The sequence below is a fragment of the Saimiri boliviensis genome, chromosome X (genome assembly GCF_048565385.1).
Source record: "Saimiri boliviensis isolate mSaiBol1 chromosome X, mSaiBol1.pri, whole genome shotgun sequence".
In the NCBI taxonomy this organism is placed as follows: Eukaryota; Metazoa; Chordata; class Mammalia; order Primates; family Cebidae; genus Saimiri; species Saimiri boliviensis.
In genome coordinates, this window is record NC_133470.1 from 66,423,688 (window position 1) to 66,445,933 (window position 22,246).

Sequence of the window (22,246 nt, forward strand, 5' to 3'; positions counted from 1 at the left end):
CTTGACCTCGTGATCCACCCGCCTCGGTCTCCCAAAGTGCTGGGACCACAAGCCTCATGAGCCACCGCGCCCAGCCACTGTTAAGTAAGTCTTAAGTAGCAGAATTCCATGAAGGGAGCCGGGAAGCTAGGGTTTTTCAAAAGGAGGGGGTATTTGCGCCGATGCCTGGTAGAGCGGCCAAGAATTCCAGGGGTTGGGGGTGGTGCCTTTTCCAAGGCAGTCCTGGGCTTGCGCAGGGCTGCTGCTGCTCCGGGCGCGGTTCCGGGAAACGCAGCGGCGCCGACCTTGGGCCTAAAACACTCTCCACGTCAGTTCCCACCGTCACCCGGATCTTCGCCACTTCACCCCCCGACGCTGCATCCCGCTCCTCCCCTAGGTCGGGAAGGTTCCTTACGGTTCGCGGCGTGCCGGACGTGACAACTGGAGGCCGCACGTCTCACTTGTACCCTCGCAGATGGACAGCGCCAGGGAGCAATGGCAGCGCGCCGACTGCCTTGGGCCATGGCCAATAGCGGGTGCTTCTCACGGCGCGCCAGGAAGGGGCGGTGCGGGAGGCGGGGCATCGGGGGGCGGTGCGGCCTAAGTTCCTGCCTGCGCGGTGTTCGGCATTCTGCAGGAGTACAGAGCGCACGTCCGCAGCCGGCTCTCTCGCTCTCTGAATCTCCGAACTCTCTCCCGGCTGTATTTCCAAAATGTCTCTTTCTAACAAGCTGACGCTGGACAAGCTGGACGTGAAAGGGAAGCGGGTCGTTATGAGGTAATTCTGCACGTTTGCCCGCGTGCCGTGTGTGTTCTGTCGCAAACCTTTTTGGCCCGAGCCGACTTATTCTCTTGTTTGCCCTAAATTGCTTTTAGCTTTCGGCTGGGCCCCAGGAGTCCTAGGCTCGGAGGGCGAGGCTGCTCACAGGTTTGGTGGTTTCTAGCCGCATTTCCCAGCCCAGAAAGCCGCCAAAGTCACCTTTCGGGGATGGATCCCACCAAGGAAGGGCTGAGATTGCTGCTGGGACCCATTTTGTCTTTTTTTCCTATTGCTGAAATGCAGTTCCGTTGCCTTCACCTCCCAGTCGGCAAGATGGGACTTAAGGCTTATTCCACAAATCTCTAGGCTTCAAGGAAGGGACCTTGAAAGGTCATTTTGTTAATTTGCCTTCCCCCACTGCCCTAGACCGTCCCAGACAAATGAGAAACGGCCCACATCTCACAGGTCTCTGCACAAAAGATCGTTTCCAAGAGGATGTTGGTTTAACTGTTCAGGAGTAGACCTCTTGTCCCGCGTCGCTGAGTAACTGGGGTGGGAGGGTAGGGCGGGGCGCACCGGAGGAGGCCCTGCAGAGCTTATGTAACAGGCCTCTGCTGCCCTGCAGTGTCATAACGTTGGACTCTTGGCCACAGGATTTGCATCAGGATTGTGACATACTAGGTAATGGTAGAGCAGGGTGTGGCTGCTCATACTTGCTGGCCTCCAACCGCATGGCCACGTGTGGCTAGAAAGGCGGAATATTGAGGCAGGGGAGGGTTCCTCGTGCACTTTGGGTCTCTTGCTCTGCTCGTGTGGCTCTCTGGTCACTTACCAACATGGCTTCTCTCTTACCTGCCAGAATTGTTAGTATAGTGTGGAGCTTTTACATTTATCCTTTTTGTCACGTGTGGTATAATATTTGTGCATACCAGGAGCAAGGTGCAGGAGGATGATGTGGTATGTAACTGATGGACTTGACTGTTCATGTACCTTAACAGGATCCAAGAGTGCTGTTTTTGAGGGGCCATAAAGGTTTGTGTTGATAGCATTTTCCAGCCTTGACCTTTTCGGGTAGTGGTTGATTGATGGGGAGGCATGTGGCTGGTGTAATCTAGCCCCTTTCCCAATTTGGGCCGGTTCAAATGAGGGTTTGTGCTGGGTATTAACAGACACATAAGTCAGTAGGGGAGCTCCTTTTATTCTAGCTTTAACATATGAGGACACGTTTGAGTTAGGAAACTGTATGGGTGCCCTAAAAGTACACGTAGCTCTCTCCTTCACTCTAATTTCGTTTTGGCCAATATTATGTTGCAGGTAACCTTCTCTGCCCTGCTGTGGAGATGGAAGAACCCAATAATTTATGTCCATGAAAAATACCTGGTTTCCATATTTCCCCAAATGACATAGGCCTTTGTAATCTGGACAAAGTAGGAATCACAGCCATGTTAGTACTAGAGGAATGCCCTTTCTGGCCCTCATACAATCCTAAAAAAGGGGATAGACTCTGTAAAAAACAGGACAGGTGGACATTGGCATGCAACTAGCTGTTAGGTTTTAATTAGTTTCTCATATCTCCACTGTGTTCAAGGCTGACCTTTCCAGATGCATGAACTAACTAAAAGACAGGGAGTGGGACATCATGCTGATCATCTTCCTATAATTGCAGTCTTGGGCTTTATTTCCTCCCTCTCTAGGGAAACTGGCTTGAGGAAGCTAGCTGGGGGTGGGATTGGAGGAGCTGCTTAACTTTTCTCCCTCTGGACCTAATGAAGTTTCAATTAACACACACTAACCCCAAGCCTTGAAATGATAGGCACGTCCTGTTTTGCTGATGGAAAATGACCTGTTCAAGGCTACTGAACTACCAAGTTGGTAGCAGAGTGAGGACTAGAATTTGGGTTTCCTTGGCTATCAACTAGATCATCTGAATACTCGAGGCCAAGGGTACGTTGAAATAGACCTTTCTTCTGTAATCTGGATACCCCCTACTTACTGAGGCTGAGGACAGGAAGTTACATCATTCCCTGATTATTAATGTATTTCTTTTGAACAGAGAGTCACATTGTAGGCCTACTCTTTTGGAGGCCCCTAGGCAGCCATGCAGTGTCAGCTCAATTCCTTTTTGTTTCAACGTGGTGATTGCTGGCAGTGCTTCCATAATGGGGCTTCCTGAGTAGTGGCTGCCTTATTTGTCATCTTTGTCCTGCAGAACTGAACTCGGGTATTTGCTGACTCTTCTGGTCCATTGATTTGGATTGCCAAGGGAAATTGATTTGTTGAGGGAACATGGGATAGCCAGAAACCTCTGACTTGTTAATTACCAGGTTCCACCTTAGTGTTTTAGGATGCCAGAAACCTCTGACTTGTTAATTACCAAGTTCCACCTTAGTTTTTTAGGACTTCAGTTGACGTTACAGCCTCTTTTGAATACACTTCTGCTTATTTTTCCAGTCATTTCTTTTTTTTCCTCTCATAGGTTGCCAGTCATCTGTTGCGTGCTTGTAAAGCACTTCCTTTTTGCTTGCTCCCAACTTTTTTTTTTTTTTAAACCTCATTGGTTTTCTTTAACTTGTTGTAACTTGTAAAGGAACTGCCTTGGTGTAGTGGGAAGAGAAACAGGAAGAAATTGAGAGCAGAGGAAAAAAGTCTCTTAAGACAGCCATAAATAATAGCCCAGTTTTCCAGTTAGGGGAAGTGAAGCATTGATGGACATGGTTCCTTTGAGAGTTTTTAATGGAAATGGACCTGGGATCTGAGATTTCATGTGATAGAGACTTGATATTCTTATTCCAGCTAAATCAGTGTATTTTTTAATGTTTTATTTTGAAATAATTAAAGATTCACAGGAGGTTACAAAGTTAGTAGAGTGGTCTTGTGTTCACCCATTTTCCCCCAAACGGTGCATCTTACCTAATTACAGTACAATATCAAAAGTAGGAAATTGACATTGGTATAAAGTGTGTATACTTCTCTGCCATTTTATTACATGTGTAGATTCGTGTGACCACCACCACAATCAAGATACAAAACTATTAGATCACCACCCAACAAGATCTCCTTCATGCCACCCGATTATAGTAATAACCCGCCCCCTTCCTAACTCCTGGTAACTACTGATCTGTCCACTGTTTCTAAAATTTTGTCACTTCAAAAATACTATACAGATAGTATCATATGGTATACCCTTTTGGGATTAACTTTTTTCACTTAATATCAAAATTTATCCACATTGTCACATGTATCAACAGTTCATTTCTGTGTATTGCTGAGTAGTATTCCATGGTATTGATGTGTCATAGTTTGTTTATCCATTAAAGGATATTAGGGTTGTTTCCAATTTGGGGCTTTAGAAATAAAGCCTCTGTGAACATTTGTATACAAGTCTTGGTATGGACATATGCTGTCATTTTTCATGGGTAAACACCTAGGAGTGGAATTATTGGACCATATCCTTTTGAGGTATCCCCAGACTATTTTCCAAGGTGGCTGCACCATTTTACATTTCTATCAGCAGTATGTGAGTAACTAGTTTCTCTGCATCATTACCAGCTCTTGGTGGTGCCATTATTTTTTATTTTAGTTATTCTTTGTTCAGATGGATATGTAGTGATAACTGACTTTGTGCCTGAAGCAGAGCTCAGGTGTGTTATAAGGAAATGAAAAGAAAAAGGAAAATGTGCATATTTTATGTAAAGTGGAACAAGTAGAATGTGTAAGCAAGAGCAGTTCCTGTGTTGGAGTACTCAGAGGAGAAGCTAAAAGCAAAGCTGTTGTGAGTGCAAGAGATGAGGGGAGGTAATCCAGAGGGCACTGAGGAGAGAGTATATAACAAGTCTAATTCATTAGTAACTGACACCATGGCAGCTTGGATAGACAAGACAGATTCTTAGGTGTCTCTGCCCAAAGATATTCCTTCCTGTAAGGGTTGGGAGTAGAGAGTAGTACTGCAAGAAGTGGGGTGTGCCCACCCTTTTTCCATTAGTCCTTTTGAGCATAGGTCTTCTGGGAGGTTGCATGGGGGAAAATGACCCATGGTAATGGGATACTCTCTCTTTTCTTTGGAATGTACTTTAAGGCTGGCAGGCTCCTTGTTCAGGATATTTAAAGAAGTTGCTTAGAGAATCAAGTGGCCTGAAAGTGGAGTGTATTTCTTTCATCAGAGGCATACTGCCTTTAATTTTGAACACTTTAAAAAATGTTTTAATATAGATTTCCCTCAACCTACCTTTGGAAAGGCTGTTCTTCCGTGAGGTAGATTGGAATTCAGGCCTAGTGGGTATGGGAAATTGGGGATCTTCTCAGTATGTCTGTAGGAGTCTGTAATTGCCTTAGCCTTATAGAGGAAGGGGTATTTTAAAAGGCAGAGGAAAAAGATGAAGGCTTATAATCAAGGATAGCAGCAATCTCCTTGATTAGGTCATACTTTACTGTAGTCCCTTTGTAAGTGATGCTAGCTGTTGTGGTTGATTACTTGTCAAATCGCAGAATTACATTTTGGAGAAACATATAACAACAGCTAACACTTTTACGGCACTTACTGTGGGTCAGGTACTCTTCTAAGCACTTCACAAATTGTGAACTTACTTAATTCTCAATAACTATGAGGTAGATACTGTCATCCCCATGAGAAAAAAAATCATTTAAAAATGATCTTGGCAGGCAAAACTCTTGGACCTTAAAAATAGCTGCCATGCATTATTGTTTTCATTCACATTGAAGTAGGCTGAGGTTCCAAGGAGTTCAGAATAATTGGTTCTTAAGAATGGTAAAACAGTAATCTGTTGGGTAAGAGAGACTGCAGTACATTATTTTCTTGTGTCATCTTGATTACTTCCCTTCTAATTTGCCTTTTTGTCAGGTGGACTGGGGCACATGTCCCACCCTGTCTTCTCAGGCTTTTTGAAAGATGCTGTCTTATGTTGTATGTATATTGCTTGAAAGATATTGTGTGAACTTTGTACTAGACACTGGGTTTCTTCTCCCTAGTCTTAAGGCCTCAGACTTTCTTCATAAAGAATGATTTTCTCTTAATGTGTTTTGTTTTTCCAGTTAATTTTCTTCTTTTGAGTCATGTTAATTTCACAAGGATGCAGAAATAGTATCAAATGAATAGGATCAAGATGCATTCCTTATTATTCATCACCCCTCCAGCTGCTACTCAGATACTATCGTGCCAGGCCCAGGCAGACATCTTTTTAGATGGAACTGGTGGCTTTAGCTTCTCAGATCATTCAGGGCTAGTTCCTGTGATTTAAGTTAGTTTTTTTTTTTTTTTAATTCTTTTTAAAGTGTGAGATACATACCTAAAAGAGCACAAATTACAAGCTCAAAGAATTACCACAAAATGAGCATATTTGTATGATCACTGAGGTTAAGAGATAGAACATTATCGGAACCCCAGAGCCTTTGGTGTTTCATTCCAGTCACCACTCCCTCCATCTCCCCATGACTAAGCACTATTTTGACTTTTAATGCCACTGATTATTTTTAAGATGAGATTTGGATTTCCAACTTATTTAACTGGTTCCTTAAAAGTGCATCTCCTAATCTTTGATGGAACAATAATTTGATCATGGCTCTGAATCTTTCTTTTTTAGAGTCGACTTCAATGTTCCTATGAAGAACAACCAGATAACAAACAACCAGAGGTAAGGTCCCTGCTAAGCCTTGAGCTGGGTATAGGATGTGTGTAGGTACATAGGGTGAAATGGTTTTCCTTTCATATTGTATTATAGAACTGGAGCAATTTAAGACATGTGATTTTGACTTTCTATCAACCCAGTATCTGATCTGCTTTCTTATTTATGAGAATATTCAAATATAAGCAAAATCTTAAGAAAGTGATTCCCCTCCCCTTGTTTTTTGAAAATTAGAAGAATTTGGAGTTCACTGTCTTTTCTTGAGACAGGGTCTTGCTCTTTCACCCAGACTGGAGTACAGTGGTATGATAATGGTTCACTGCAGCCTCAACCGTCTGAGCTCAAGCAATCCTCTGGCCTTAGCCTCCCGAGTAGCTGGGACAACAGGTGTATGCCACTACGCCTGGTTAAATTAAAAAAAAATTTTTTTTGGTAGAGATGGGGTCTCAGTATATTGCCTAGGCTGGTCTCAAACTCCTGGACTCAAGTGATCCTCCTGCCTTGGCTTCCTGAAGTGCTGGGATCACAGGTATGAGCCACCATGCCTGGCAGAGTTATTCATTTTTAAAGAATATAAAAGTTGGCTGGGTGTGGTGGCTCACACTTGTAATCCTAGCACTATAGAAGGCTGAGGCAAAAGGATTGCTTGAGGCCAATAGTTTGAGACCAGCCTGGCCAACATAGTGAGATACCATCTCTATAAAATACAAACACATAAAAAGAATATAAAAGTTCAAGGTTACTTGGCTTCTCTTGCAAAATGAAGAACTATGTAAAAGAAGGATTTGAAAAGTACCAGTAGTTATTAAGGTTACATATAGTTTTACAAGCCCCTGTTCCAGATGGCTCAGATAAAATCAGTTTTTGAGAATTTTCATTTGTTTTTGCTTCCAAAAGACAGAAAAGACTTCAGAAGTACATTTTCAGTCAGTTTAGCTGCTCCAACATCTTGGATCCTAGATTTAGAAACAGAAATTTTAAGTGAGAGTACTGCTCTTGCTTTTGACTAGATTGTAAAAGATTTTTATTTATTTTTGTCTTTATTTTCTTTTTAATTTTTTACTTATAGATTACATATATTTATAGGTCACATGAGATTTTGATATAAGCATGCAATACATAATAATCATATCAGGTTAAATGGGGTATCCATCAAGAAGGTTTTTATTTCCTTTTTTTTTTTTTCTTTTTGCCTCTTTCTGTCACCTAGGCTGGAGTGCAGTGGCATGATCTTGGCTCACTGCAGCCGGTCTCCTGGGCTCAAGCAATCCTCTCATCTCAGCCTCCCAGGTAGCTGGGACCACAGGCATGGGCCACCACACCTGGCTACTTTTTTGTATTCTTTTTTGGTAGAGATAGGGTTTCGCCATGTTGCCCAGGCTGGTCTTGAACTCCTGGACTTCACCTACGTTGGCCTCCCAAAGTGCTGAGATTACAGGCATGAGCCCCTGTGCTTGGCCTGTTTAAAAATTTAAATGAAGGGTTTGTGCTGGCAAGGTGCTTTCCAATGACCTAGACCAGTGCTCTCTAATAGAAATATAATGTGAACCAAATAATTAATTAAATTAAAGGGACATTTAACTTTTTTTGTACTAAGTCTTCAAGATCTGTTATGTGTTTTTATACTTATAGCACATCTCAATTTGATCTAGTTATATATCTAGTACTCAATGGACATACATGACTAAATAACTATTGGACAGTGCAAGTCTAGACCCAGAAGCCCTTCAGATATTGGTCCCAGAATAGAGCCTGTCGTTTTGTCAAGTACTTCCATGCTGCACCATAGTGGCAGGGTCTTTTTACAGGCAGATCTGATCCCTCTTGATCTTCATTATTATGCAGCACACAGAAAAGATTAGAAATATGCCTGTCAAAGTATTTTAAGAGTAAAGAGCAAAGAAACATGTTAGGAAATATTTTCATTTCCAGAAATCCATGGAGTTGATTAATAAAATGAAGCATTAGAAATAACGGAACTTGGCCGGGCGTGGTGGCTCACGCCTGTAATCCCAGCACTTTGGGAGGCCGAGGCGGGTGGATCACGAGGTCAAGAGATCGAGACCATCCTGGTCAACATGGTGAAACCCCGTCTCTACTAAAAATACAAAAATTAGCTGGGCATGGTGGCGCGTGCCTGTAGTCCCAGCTACTAGGGACGCTGAGGCAGGAGAATTGCCTGAACCCAGGAGGCGGAGGTTGCGGTGAGCCGAGATCACGCCATTGCACTCCAGCCTGGGTAACAAGAGCGAAACTCCGTCTCAAAAAAATAAAAATAAAAATAAAAAAAAGAAATAAAAAAAAAAAAAGAAATAACAGAACTTGCTGATAAGGGATAGTCCTGAAAACTAATTGGTTCCATTGCACAAACTTTGTACTTGATACAGATTTTTAAAATTTGATAGAAACGAGTTCTTATATCTGCTAAATATTAATAGCATAAGATATTTGAGAAATATAACTTTTTTATCATTCAATTTTTTGCTCAAATGTTATCGCACTGTCCTGGCCATCCTGTCTAAAAATGTCCTCCACCATTGTTCCCCAATCAGAACAGTGGTTTATTTTTTCTGTATTTCACCATCTGATATATTACATGCACACACACAGACACACATATGTTTATTGTCTCTCCCCATTAGAATTACACTTCCATGAGAATAGAGACTTTTTAAAAAAGTTTTTTGTTTTATTCTCAGAACCTGGAATGATGCCTGGCACAAAAGAAGCATTCAATAAGTATTTGTTGAATAAATAAATGCTTTTCTTGATCAAGTTTAATTTCTTATAAACTGGCAAAATGGCAAGTTAGTAGCAGGCTTGTAACAAAACTTTTAAATGTTTAAAGGGAGTTAATTTTTTGATTCATTTGTAATCTAATAAATGTGATACATTGTGGAAACCAAGCTCTATACAGTACATTTATTTTGTCCTACATAAAAAAGTGACTTAGGATCTATTAATATAATAGGTGCAGAAAAGTTACTATGTGTTTTTGATTTTTCCCTAAATTTCCTTTGATGGTTTCAAGATTTGAGAATTTTATGTATTTTCCATAGTCATATAAGAAGAATGTTATAGGGGTCCCCAAGACCACCCACATGTCCCACGATGATTTGCTACGACTCAGAGTTGTTCTCATGGCTAAAGTTTATTATGGTGAAAGAATGCATGACAAGATTAGCAAGAGGAAAATACATGGGGGAGTCTGGAGAAATCCATGGGCTTCCAGTTTCCTGTGAGGGGACATGTCAAGTGTTCTCCTTTCTTCAGCAAATGCGGTAATTGTCTTCAATGTTTCTGCCTGGAGAAGCCTGCTAGAGACTCAGATCCCAAGATTTTTACTGGAAACTGGTTATGTAGGTATCTTCTGCCTAGCAACTACCAAAATTCCAAATTTAGGCTGGGTGTGGTAGCCCATGCCTGTATTCCCCGTGGTTTGGGAGGCTGAGGCCCACAGATTGCTTGAGCCCAGGAGTTCAAGAACAGCCTGGAAAACATGGCAAAACCCCTACAAAAAATAGAAAAATTAGCTGGGCATGCTGGTGTGTTTCTGTAGTCCCAGCTACTTGGGAGGCTGAGGTGGGAGGATCACCTGAGCCCCCAGGGAGGTTGAAGCTGCAGTGAGCTGAGATTGAGCCGAGATTGTGCCTCTCCTGCCTCTCCACTCCAGCCTGCTGAGTGACAGAGTGAGACTGTGTCTCAAAAAAAAAAAAAAAAAAAAATTCTAGACTGCTAGAGTGGGGAAAGTGTTTAGCATAAATCATCTTGTTTGTATAGACAGTCTAGGAACAGTGAATAGCCCTTAGTCTTGTCAGTTAACTTTGAAAGCCAAGTTCCCAGATACCAGCCAAGATCCAATTTTGAAAGCAGGTCCTTCTGTAGACAGCAGCTTCAGGCATCCTGTGTTAACTCTTTTCTGTGAAAGGGGCAGATACATAATGAGATTTTACAATCCTACATAGAGGGTTGGCATTGTATTTAACTTCTTCCCCTAAGGACCACCACTGAATTACTGATAGTAGATTTGAAGGAACTTAGAGTAGAAAAAGAGCTTTATGTTTTATAAGTTTATCAATAAACCAGTTTCCACTAATTTCTATAAGTAACTTTGTTCTGTTTGTTGTTTCTTTTTGGTTGCAGGATTAAGGCTGCTGTCCCAAGCATCAAATTCTGCTTAGATAATGGAGCCAAGTCAGTAGTCCTTATGAGCCACCTAGGCCGGCCTGATGGTGTCCCTATGCCTGACAAGTACTCCTTAGAGCCAGTTGCTGTGGAACTCAAATCTCTGCTGGGCAAGTAAGTGCCAGGCTCTGGTGCTGATAGACTTTGTGGCGGGGTAGGTTGTCAAGCATGTCGTTACTGGTTCTTAACTTTCAGACTGCTCAAGTGGCTTCATCTCTTCCTTTCCTCAGGGATGTTCTGTTCTTGAAAGACTGTGTAGGCCCAGAAGTGGAGAAAGCCTGTGCCAACCCAGCTGCTGGGTCTGTCATCCTGCTGGAGAACCTCCGCTTTCATGTGGAGGAAGAAGGGAAGGGAAAAGATGCTTCTGGGAACAAGGTAGGACCTGTGATTTTGACATTATTGAGGGAGAGGGCTTGAGTTTGTAAGAGACGGTGGTTGAAGAATAGAGAAAGCTCATTTATTTTTCCTTAGACACCTTTTATTGAAGTATACGTAGAAAAATGCACAGCTTTTACTTTGGATTATCTCAAAGTAAACACACTTGTGTAACCACTGCCCAGGTCAAGGGATAGAATCTTACCAATATCCCAGAAAGCCTTCCTTCATGTTCAGGTGGTTTTTAATTACGTTTAAAAAGTATGTGAACACCTTTGTGGTGGAAGAGTATTCAGTGAATATGATGGTCATGATGATGTCACTTTGGATTTAAGGCATTTTCTTAAGTGTAAAGCATTTTCCTTTAAATCTGTCTTTAAGATAAGGAGGTACAGGTATCACCTTATTTCATAAGGAAACTGAGTCTCAAAACACTAAGTTTCAGGAAGGCAGTCATGATTAAAGTTAGAGGCAGTGGTGCTGTTGATGGGCTTTAGAGCTCCGCCTGTTCAATCAGCAAACTTTTTCCATAAATGGCCAGATAGTCAATATTTAAGGCTTTCTGTGTTGTGCAGTGAGTTCCATCTGCATATAGTCTCTGTTGGAACTACTCACCTCTGCTGATAACTGTGCAAAAACAGTCATAGATAACTCACCAAACAGATTACTGTGGACTGACAACCTAAACGTGGCTCCTTGCAGACGATTTTGAATTTGCCCGTTGGCTACAATGGAAGCTAAAGGCATTTTTTAGTACTTTCCACTATGTTGGTCTTCAGTGTCTTAGAGAACAAGATGCTCTGAGTCTAGTATCTCAGTCCCCTTTGGCTTCTCACATTTCTTAAGGTCATTGGGAGTGCCTGCTTTCAAGCAGTTTCTTTTTTTAGCACCAAAGGTGCTGGTCTTGCCTTATCCTGCCTTTGGCATGGTCTTCCTGCAGTGTTAGGAGTCAAATGCTGACCTGTAATTTGGTGTTCTTTTAAACTAGAACTGATGATGCATGAACTGTAGGGCTTATTAGTGGCAGGAGGTAATGGGCAAATTGAAGCAAAACTTTTTATTCAGGAGATAATGAGCTATGCTAGCTTATGACTTCTTTAGTTAATTGACTTGACATTTACTATGTAATGGCTTTTAATACCTGTGATTTCAGGAGTCAGTCCCAAGTTCAAAATGGATTAAAAAAACAAAGTGAGGCTGGGCACGGTGGCTCACGCCTGTAATCCCAGCACTTTGGGAGGCTGAGGTGGGCAGATCATGAGGTCAGGAGTCCGAAACCAGCCTGGCCAACCTGGTGAAACCCTGTCTCTACAAAAAATACAAAAAACTTAGCTGAGTGTGGTGGCAAGTGCCTATAATCCCAGGTAGTCGGGAGGCTGAGGCAGGAGAATTGCTTGAACCTGGGAGGTGGAGGTTGCAGTGAACTGAGATCATGTCACTGTATTCCAGCCTGGGCGACAGAGCAAGACTCCATATCAAAAAACAAAAACAAAGTGAGGACATGAGGACGTAAACATTTTTCCTTTATCCAAAGTGCCCATGTTGATCTTTTAAGGGTCTTCTCTTTCTTCTAGTTATTTGCAGATCAAAAATGAGAAATGCGTTCTGATTGATATTTTTATTTCCATGTTACTTTTTTTCATGAAGAGCTTTCCATTTAGCCCGTTTTTCTTTAAATGACTTTTTAAAGATACAGGATCTTGCTCTGTTGCCCATGATGGAGTGCAGTGGCATGATCCTGACTCATTGCAGCCTCAAACTTGTGGGCTGAAGTGATCCTTCTACCTCATGCTCCCAAGTAGCTAGGACTACAGGTACATACCACCATGCCCAGCTGACTTTTAACTTTTTTTTTTCTGATAGAGAAATGGTCTTGCTATGTTGCCCACGCTGGTCTTGAACTTCTGGACTTCAGTGATCCTCCCATGTTGGCTTTCCAAAGTGTTGGGATTATAGGCATGAGCTACTGCACCTGGACTCCTTAACTAGTTCTTAAACAGAGGGGTTATTATGCCTTTTGGATAGAAGGGGAAATTTCACAGACAGACAGCAACTTCCCAAAGTTTACACAATGAATTAGTTTCAGAGCTGGACATAGAACTCGGTCTCCTTACATTTGAGCAGTGTTATCGTTACTACATTTGTCATCTTCCAATCACTAGTGGCAGATGTTGTTCTATTCTAGAGAGGTTATGGGAGTGCCATAGTCTTCAATTTTAGCATTAGTGTCTCTGCAATTCTTGGGGTCTTTAGGGAAAAGCCCCATTTTTTATGGCAGTCACCTTCACCTCCTTGATACATACGGGCATAGGAGAAGGCAGTGACTAAAATGAATATCTGCTGTGTGCTGTGTACTCTTCTGTGCCGTGTCCCCTTTCATCTGGCTTGCTTCTTGTGAATCTTGGCTTAATCTCCTGCCAGAGACTCTTTGTTTTGCCTATCCTCCCATCTCGCTATCTGTCCCCTTTGGAGGATCCCTTGATGGCAAGCTGATATTTTAAAGCTCTATGTTTAACTTATACATTTTCTTCCTCTCTCTTTTTGTAGAAGGATATTTCTTGTGTTCTCTGATGTCTAGCTTCCAGGGAAGGCCATAAAATACCTCTTTGTCAATGTAAAGTGTTTCTTAGGTCCTTTTCTGTTGTCATGTTTCCATCTGCTTTCTCTGTCCGAACTTGCCCTTGTTGCTTTTATGAGGAATATGTGTGGGAGTCCTTTTAATTCATAGAAAGGCCTTTAGCCAGCAGCTTGAGTCAGGTATGATACAAACTTTCACAAAGAGAATGTGTTAAAATGAGGAACTAAGTCAAGGAGAGGGAAGGATAATCAGAACCTTGAGCTGAAGGCTGGGGAGAGGCTAGTGGGATGTGGTTAACTTAATGTGATTAGACGTTAAGCCATGGTTCAGGAATATTAGGTTTGCAATTTGAGGGAAGGTAAGGGATAGCAGAAACATGCAAAAATGACCAAAGTACCTGGAATATTTGGAAGAAAGAACACATCCTATTGCTGGTTGTAAAAAATTGCTGTCTCACCTACTCGGTCTTTAGAGATGTTCAAGAGGACTCTTGGTGTATGAAATGCTTTTGTAGTTGCCTTTGGAGCCATCACATTTTCTGTTTCTGTTTTTCTCTCTAGGTTAAAGCTGAGCCAGCCAAAATAGAAGCTTTCCGAGCTTCACTTTCCAAGCTAGGGGATGTCTATGTTAATGATGCTTTTGGCACTGCTCACAGAGCCCACAGGTACCAAGAACCTTGTTCACTACCACACTGAGAACAGTATTCCTGTTTACTTGAGTAGCCCAAGCTCTGGGTTGCTTTTGGAGAGTTCTGTATTATACTGAGATCCTTTCAGCTTGTCTAATTGGAGCTACCACTGTGGCTCTTGTTGAGTATCTCTCATCCAAAGAGGAAATAAAGGTAAAAAAAAAATTGGTAACTGTAGAGCTTTTTATGGAGTTTCAGGAAGAGGTTGCTCTTTTTCACCTTAGATATTTTGTGTAGTTATCCCTTTGTGAATGTTGTAAAATCAGATGATCATGCTTTCAGTAGGAAGCCAAATTGAGGAATCCTCTTCTGCTGTCATCAACCGACCAGTTTACGTATTGTGATTAGCTCTTTGGCCTGCTGAAGAGTGTTAACTGGGTATCTTAAATTCAACCTAAGTTCATTACTTTGTACTCTTTCCCCTTGACCTTGCACTATGAGTTAAAAATTGTATCTTGTACCAAAGTGTTTTCTGTTGCAATGTAGGGATGAAAACCATGATCTTCAGTCCAGAAGTAGAAATATTTTAGTGTTAAGGAGCTGGCCTCTGGAGTAGGAGGAGTGATGGGGATTGACTAGAATTTGAATGTCTTTGGTCTTTTCTAGCTCCATGGTAGGAGTCAATCTGCCACAGAAGGCTGGTGGTTTTTTGATGAAGAAGGAGCTGAACTACTTTGCCAAGGCCTTGGAGAGCCCAGAGCGACCCTTCCTGGCCATCCTGGGCGGGTATGAAGAACTCTTTAAGATCATGCTTTAAGTATTGTTTGACTGGTAGTAGGTCATAACTTGGGCGTTTATTGTCATACAGCTCAGTCACAATGGGCTAACTGAGGAGAATTTAATAAAGGAACTACAGGCTGGGCAAGGTGTCTCACACCTGTAATCCCAGCACTTAGGGAGGGCCCAGGCAGGACGATTGCTTGAGCCCAGGAGTTTGAGATGGGCTTAGGCAACATAGTAAGATCCCATGTCTACAAAAAAAATTAGCTGGGCCATGGTGGTATCCACCTGTGGTCCCAGCTACCAGGAAGGCTGAGATGGGAGGATCACTTGAGCCTGGGAGGTAGAGGCTGCAGTGCACTTGTGATCATGCCACTGCTCTCCAGCCTGGGTGATAGAGCAAGACCCTGTTTCAAAAATAAATAAAAGAGCTACATACAGAGGTGAGGGTAGGTTTTCAGGGAAACCACAAAGGGACAGTACAGTAATTTGGGGCTAGCAACTGTCATCAGGATCTCTAGGCCTGAAGGGACAAAGGGAGGGGAATGGTTATCAGAATTCAGAGCAGATAGTTGGTGTGGACAGAGCCATCTGATGGGAACTGTAGCCTTTGGTCAAAGGACACAAGATCTGGTAGGGAGGGAGCCAGGGAAATAAGTACTGTGATCTCCTTTCAGTCTCCTGTTGCTGCACCCGCACCCCCTCCCACCCTCAACGGGCTTTGTTCTCCAACTTTCTGTAGACCTGGAATATGGGAGTGAGTGCTACCTAGTTGCCACCTTATGGTTAGGTTTTTAGATTCAGACTGACATAGCTGTTGTAGGGAAGTGGATGAGAGATTTTTTTGCTCCCTTCCTTGCAGTGTAGTTTCCCTAGGCCATTAACAGTTTTGGGGGAGAATTTTATATTTTATTAAACAAGCTTTATGGTAGAAACACTCATATATACAGAAGTTGAGAGAATAGTACTGTGAACTCCCAGGTACTTACTACCCTGTTTCAACAATTAATTGACATTTTTGCTAGTCTTATTTCTTCTATATCCTAACCTTTTTTTTGTCAGGAATGTACACACACACACACACACACACACACACACACACACACGTATATTCCCAACAAAGTGAATTGTCAGGAACATACGCATATTCCCGACAAAGTGAATACAAGTGAAATAAGTATGCGTGAGTACGTGCGTGCGTGTGTGTGTGTGTGTGTATGTGTGTGTATAGATACAGGGTCTCATTCTGCTGCCCAGGCTGAAGTGCTGTGGCATGATCACAGCTCACTGCAGCTTTGACCTTCCACGCTCAAGTGATCCTCCCACCTCAGCCTCCCAAGTAGCTGGGGCTACAGGCATGCATCACCATGCCCGGCTAAGTTTTGAATTTTTTTGTAGAAACAGGGTCTCACTGTATTGCCCAGGCTGGTCTTGAACTCCTGGGCTCAGGCGATCCACCTTCCTTAGTCTCCCAGAGTGTTGGGATTACAGGTGTGAGCCCATTTCCTGCTTTCAGGAATGTTTTTAAGTTAGTCTTAGACATCATATACTTTCACTTACATAGGTTGAGTATCTCTTAACTGAAATGCTTGGGACCAGAAGTGTTTTGGATTCCAGATTTATTTTTGGATTTTGGAATATTTGCATGGTACTTGTTGAGCATCCTAATCTGAAAATATGAAATCAGAAATGTTCCAATGATATTTCCTTTGCGCTCAAACAGTTTGGATCTTGGAGGATTTCAGAGTTTTGGATTAGGGATACTCAATCAGTGATACTCCTGTATTCATATTGTAACTGATAAGCAGATTTCTTTTAATCATCATATTATACCTAACAAATTAAGCAGTTTTGTTATTATCATCTAATACCCAGTCTGTATTCAGATATTCTTGATCATCTCAGGGGTGTCTTTTTATAGTTCGTTTGTTGGAATAAGGAACCAAATGAAGTCCATGCATTGCCTTTGGCTGTTAGGTATCTCATGTAATCCCCTATTTATTATTTTCACTATGTCGATTTGTTGAAGAAAGAGACATTTGAGGTGTAAGCTATTCTTTAGAAGAAATTGAGGTGCTTTCTTCCCTTCGTGTGTGTGTGTGTGTGTGTGTGTGTGTGTGTGTGTGTAAAACAATCCACCTATACCCTTGGTGGGGGGTGTGTGTGTGTTTATGTATTTAAAACAATCCATCTATACCCTTGGTGGTAACCAATCTTTACAAGTGAAGTAAGTAGTAAATAGTTTCTTGTCGTTGGTTCACACACATCACTGTTGTTTCATACCTCCTTTTCATAAATCCTAGCCTAGGGTCTCTCACAGGATAGGCATTATCTTGTTTATTGAATGAAGAAGGAAACAGACTCAAGGTGATCCGTCCATGTAAGTGATGTTTAGATATATGGAAATGTTTATGGAAGACAAGCTATTACTTTGTTTCTCTTTAGTTTGAATCTTTTTTCTCTCATAGGGAGATGAAAGATGCATGTGTATTTATCTTATTTTCTTTTACTAGAAAATAAGCTCCCAAAGAGTAGGGATCTTTCTTTTGCCTTTGCCCACTGATGTTTCTCAAAGACCTAGAATAGTGCTTGGCACAGAGTAGTTGCCCAGTAAATGTATTGAATTGGGTGATCCAACAAAAACAAATGCCATAAAGAAAATGTCCCAGGCTGGACATGGTGGCTTATGTGTGTAACCCTAGTGCTTTGGAATACCAAGGCAGGAGGATCCCTTGAGCTTAGGAGTTTGAGACTAGCGTGGAAAACATAGTGAGACCTTGTCTCTACAAAAAAATTAAAAAAGAAAAATTATCCAGGGGTAGTGTTGTACGCCTGTAGTCCCAGCTACTTGAAAGGTTGAGGCAAGAGGAGTGCTTGAGCCTAGGAGTTCCAGATTACAGTGAGCTATGATTGTACCACTGCACTCCAGCCTTGGCAACAGGGTGAGACTTCGTGTTGAAAAGAGAAAGAAAAAAAGAAAATGTCCTAGCAACTGAGCATAGGGTATGACTTTAGGAATATCTATTTTTGTGCAGTATATATTTATTTGGTATACAATCTGATCTCTGCTGTAAGGTTAGGATAATTCTGAGTGGGCTCCAGGATGCCATAATTAGCAGTCGTACTCAGACACAATTAGCAGTCTTGATGCTCTGAATTGTGTGTGTGTGTGTGTGTTAGTGAGTGTGAAAAATAGATATATTTGGAACTCATAGTTTCCTTAGCCAAGAGTAGGTCTTCTGAGCCCTACTTAGAATATGGGTTTAAATCTGTTGTCTGTCAGCTTCTAGGTAGAATTTTTAAAAAGATGTACTGATGGTAAATTGGGTGAGGAATTTTTAAAAAGATGTACTGATTTCTGGAGTCATACCTTAAAAGGATTTCTTAGAAATGGATTGAGTTTTTGGGTTGGAGAAACATAGGGCAAAGTTAGGCAGTACGTTTGTCACTTTGAGACATTTCTCTGTTCCTGTGCCTTGATATAGAAACTCAGGTTCTATGTAATATATCACTTCTCTAGTACATTGTTCTTTAAGTGATGATCCTTGCTTTCTCTTCTAGAGCTAAAGTTGCAGACAAGATCCAGCTGATCAATAATATGCTGGACAAAGTCAATGAGATGATTATTGGTGGTGGAATGGCTTTTACCTTCCTTAAGGTGCTCAACAACATGGAGGTAGGAAACCAATGCCAAGTGGATGTGAAATAGCTCTCCATGATAATAGCAGGTTGTATAAATGTAAAAGGAAAATGATCTTTTGACATGAGCCCTGAAAACTCCCATTTTTATTTATTTTGGCAAGTTTTTCTTTTGTCTTTGTCTTGTTCCTTTATATTGCATTGTGTGTGGTTCCTGTCTGCTTTGCAAGGCAGTCTTGTTCTTAGTATAGATGCTGACCTTCATCATTTTGGTTCCCCTGTGTAGATCGGTACTTCTCTGTTTGATGAAGAGGGAGCCAAGATTGTCAAAGACTTAATGTCCAAAGCTGAGAAGAATGGTGTGAAGATTACCTTGCCTGTTGACTTTGTCACTGCTGACAAGTTTGATGAGAATGCCAAGACTGGCCAAGCCACTGTGGCTTCTGGCATACCTGCTGGCTGGATGGTGAGTCACTTGAGTGGGTTGGTAGTGTTAGTGAATAGAAACTTTGTGGTGTCATTCATTCATTGATTCAGCCAACCAACAAGCATTTTAAAACAATCTCTATCGGAGATCTCTGTTGGAGAGTGTGCCGCATGTTGCAGTGAGTCACTTATTATGGGAGAATCCATGGGAGAAAAGCAGTGCTATTGGACTACTAGCGTCTTCATCAGTAATGTTGCAAAACCTTTTTTTTTTTTTTTTTTTTTTTGAGATGGAGTCTTGCTCTGTTGCCAGGCTGGAGTGCAGTGGCATGATCTCAGCTTACTGTGACCTCCGCCTCCCAGGTTCAAGTGATTCTCCTGCCTCAGCCTCCCGAGTAGCTGGGACTACAGGCACGTGCCGCCACACCCAGCTGATTTTCATATTTTTAGTAGACACGGGGTTTCACCATGTTGACCAGGATGATCTCGATCTCTTGACCTCATGATTTACCCGCCTCGGCCTCCTAAAGTGCTGGGATTACAGGCGCGAGCAACTGTGCCCGGCCCATTTTTTGTTTTATCTGTTTTTTACTTCTTCTGTTTAATGTGTATTAAGTACTTACTATGTGCTGGAGATAGTTACGTACTTTCATGGTTTGGGTTGCTTTGGATTATTTTGCTACCTAGAAACCTATATAAGAAAACTTTCTCAGCCGGGCGCGGTGGCTCACGCCTGTAATCCCAGCACTTTGGGAGGCCAAGGCAGGTGGATTACCTCAGGTCAGGAGTTCAAGACCAGTCTGACCAACATGGTGAAACCCTGTCTCAAAAAAAAAAAAAAGAAAACTTTCTCATATGAAAAGATTAAGAAGTACACTGATTACGAGCAGGGAGAAATGTATGTGTATATATTAATATAATTGATTTTAGGGTGCTCTGAATATCATTTTTATAGCTATATATAATTGTAACATGTTTTTACATGCTAGTTTGCATAGTTTTTCTTTTGTCAGGCATTCAGGTATTATTTAGTTCAGTGTTTCTCAAGGTGTGTTTCTAAGACCAGCAGTATCAGTATCATTTTTGGAACGTGTTAAAAATGCAAGTTCTTAGGCCCCACTCCAGACCTACTGAATCAGAAATTGGGGGTGGGGCTGAGCAGTCTGTTTGAATAAGCCCTTCTGGTGATTCTCATGCATGGCAGAGTTTGAGTACTCCAGATCTAGTTCACTGTCTGTCATTCCCAACACTATTGACATCTGTTGTTTTATGAGTGACTGTTGAATTGTAAGGTTGTTTAAAGCAGCCTTGGCCACTAGATGCCAGTAGCACCCTCCCAAGTTGCGACAATAAAAATATCTCTAGACCAGGCGTCCCCAAACTACGGCCTGCATGCGGCCCCCTGAGGCCATTTATCCGGCCCCCTGCCGTACTTCAGGAAGGGGCACCTCTTTCATTGGTGGTCAGTGAGAGGAGCACAGTATGTGGTGGCCCTCCAACGGTCTGAGGGACAGTGAACTGGCCCCCTGTGTAAAAAGTTTGGGGACACCTGCTCTAGACATTACCACATGTCTATCCATTGTGGAAGGGCAGAACTGACCCTGGTTGAGAACCATTGATCTAGTCTTCACTAACATAAATAGTATGGCTAAGAATGTCTTTATTAAATAACTTTTGAGGTTTTCCTTTAGACTTGATCTTCCATACAGTAGAATTTTTGAGTACAAAGGGCATGAACAGGTTTATAATTTTAAAGACTGAAGGTACTACCATTTGGTTCTAGAAGAAACTGGTGTGCAGCCTTGAGTTCTGGTCTTGGTGGAGGTGGTGTTTCAGTAGGTTTTCTTGATAGCTCATCTTCTCTTTCAACTCTGCCCCTCAGGGCTTGGACTGTGGTCCTGAAAGCAGCAAGAAGTATGCTGAGGCTGTCACTCGGGCTAAGCAGATTGTGTGGAATGGTCCTGTGGGGGTATTTGAATGGGAAGCTTTTGCCCGGGGAACCAAAGCCCTCATGGATGAGGTGGTGAAAGCCACTTCTAGGGGCTGCATCACTATCATAGGTAAGTGGTCCTATACAAAGGTAATACCAATATGAGCTGGCAGAATTCTGATCAGAGGAAGGTAGAATAGAGAACTTTTCTCTTCATTCTGGATAAATCTTAAGAGCTAAACAGGTAGATAATTTACAGAGGAGCCTCTTGGTAAGATAGAGTTGGGGGTTTATCAGCTACCTTTTGGGTTAGAGAGCACACTGCCTTACAGTTTTGGTGCCAATCCTTTTTTTTTCTTTTCTCTTTTCCCTTTTTACCTGGCTTTCATTCAACAGGTGGTGGAGACACTGCCACTTGCTGTGCCAAATGGAATACGGAGGATAAGGTCAGCCATGTGAGCACTGGGGGTGGTGCCAGTTTAGAGCTCCTGGAAGGTGAGGTCCTTTTGTTTTTTGGCTTGCTTGGGAGAAGGGTGGGGCTGTGCAGTGAGAGGTGGGTAAAATGGAGTAGAGAAAGTTGGTAGGTTCTGTTGTCATTAGCAGTCATTACTAGCTGGGCAGTACAGAGGAACTTCAGATAAAGCTCCTGGCATCCATTGAGGTGGGGAGGGACAGACAGAAACTTGTTCTGAGAGCTATGGTCTAGCAGACCTGGAATCAAAAATGCAAAATTCCCCAGCTCCTGGCCATATATCCTAAAAAAGAGCTGGCATGTTATTGGGAAGATAAATGTAGGGGGAGATCTGGCTTACTGGGCCCTATAGTAATGCTCTCTATGTATGTGTGCTCTCTCAAAAACAGGTAAAGTCCTTCCTGGGGTGGATGCTCTCAGCAATATTTAGTACTTTCCTGCCTTTTAGTTCCTGTGCACAGCCCCCAAGTCAACTTAGCATTTTCTGCATCTCCACTTGGCATTAGCCAAAACCTTCCATGTCGATTCAGCTAGTGGCCAAGAGATGCAGTGCCAGGAACCCTTAAACAGCATCTCAGCTCATCTTTACTGCACCCTGGATATGCCTACATTCTTCAAGATCCCATTTGAATTTCTTAGTGACTAAACCATTGTGCATTCTAGAGTGCATATATTTATATTTTGCCTGTTAGTGAGCTGTGTTAGCTTAGTTCTCTTTTGATGTAGCTTATTCTTACTAGCTTTATCACCGTTTCACTACTCAGCGTGGAAACAAGATTAAATTGACTTTGTAGGTAGGGAGGTGGAATTGATGGTCCATTAAATAAACAATAAAAGTGTCCATTGAAACCGTGA

At 42.2% G+C, this 22,246-nt stretch overlaps 1 protein-coding gene across 1 annotated transcript; it reads left to right on the plus strand.

Annotated features, from left to right (window-relative positions):
• Positions 1–577: 577 nt before the first annotated feature.
• Positions 578–22,246, plus strand: PGK1 (phosphoglycerate kinase 1). The gene is made up of 11 exons (XM_010347349.3): positions 578–757; positions 6,337–6,387; positions 10,522–10,677; positions 10,794–10,938; positions 14,077–14,180; positions 14,811–14,930; positions 18,486–18,600; positions 18,850–19,029; positions 20,872–21,049; positions 21,316–21,414; positions 21,781–22,246. Exons 1-11 carry the CDS (start codon positions 693–695, stop codon positions 21,819–21,821), a joined length of 1,254 nt encoding a protein of 417 aa, XP_010345651.1. The 5' UTR covers positions 578–692; the 3' UTR covers positions 21,822–22,246.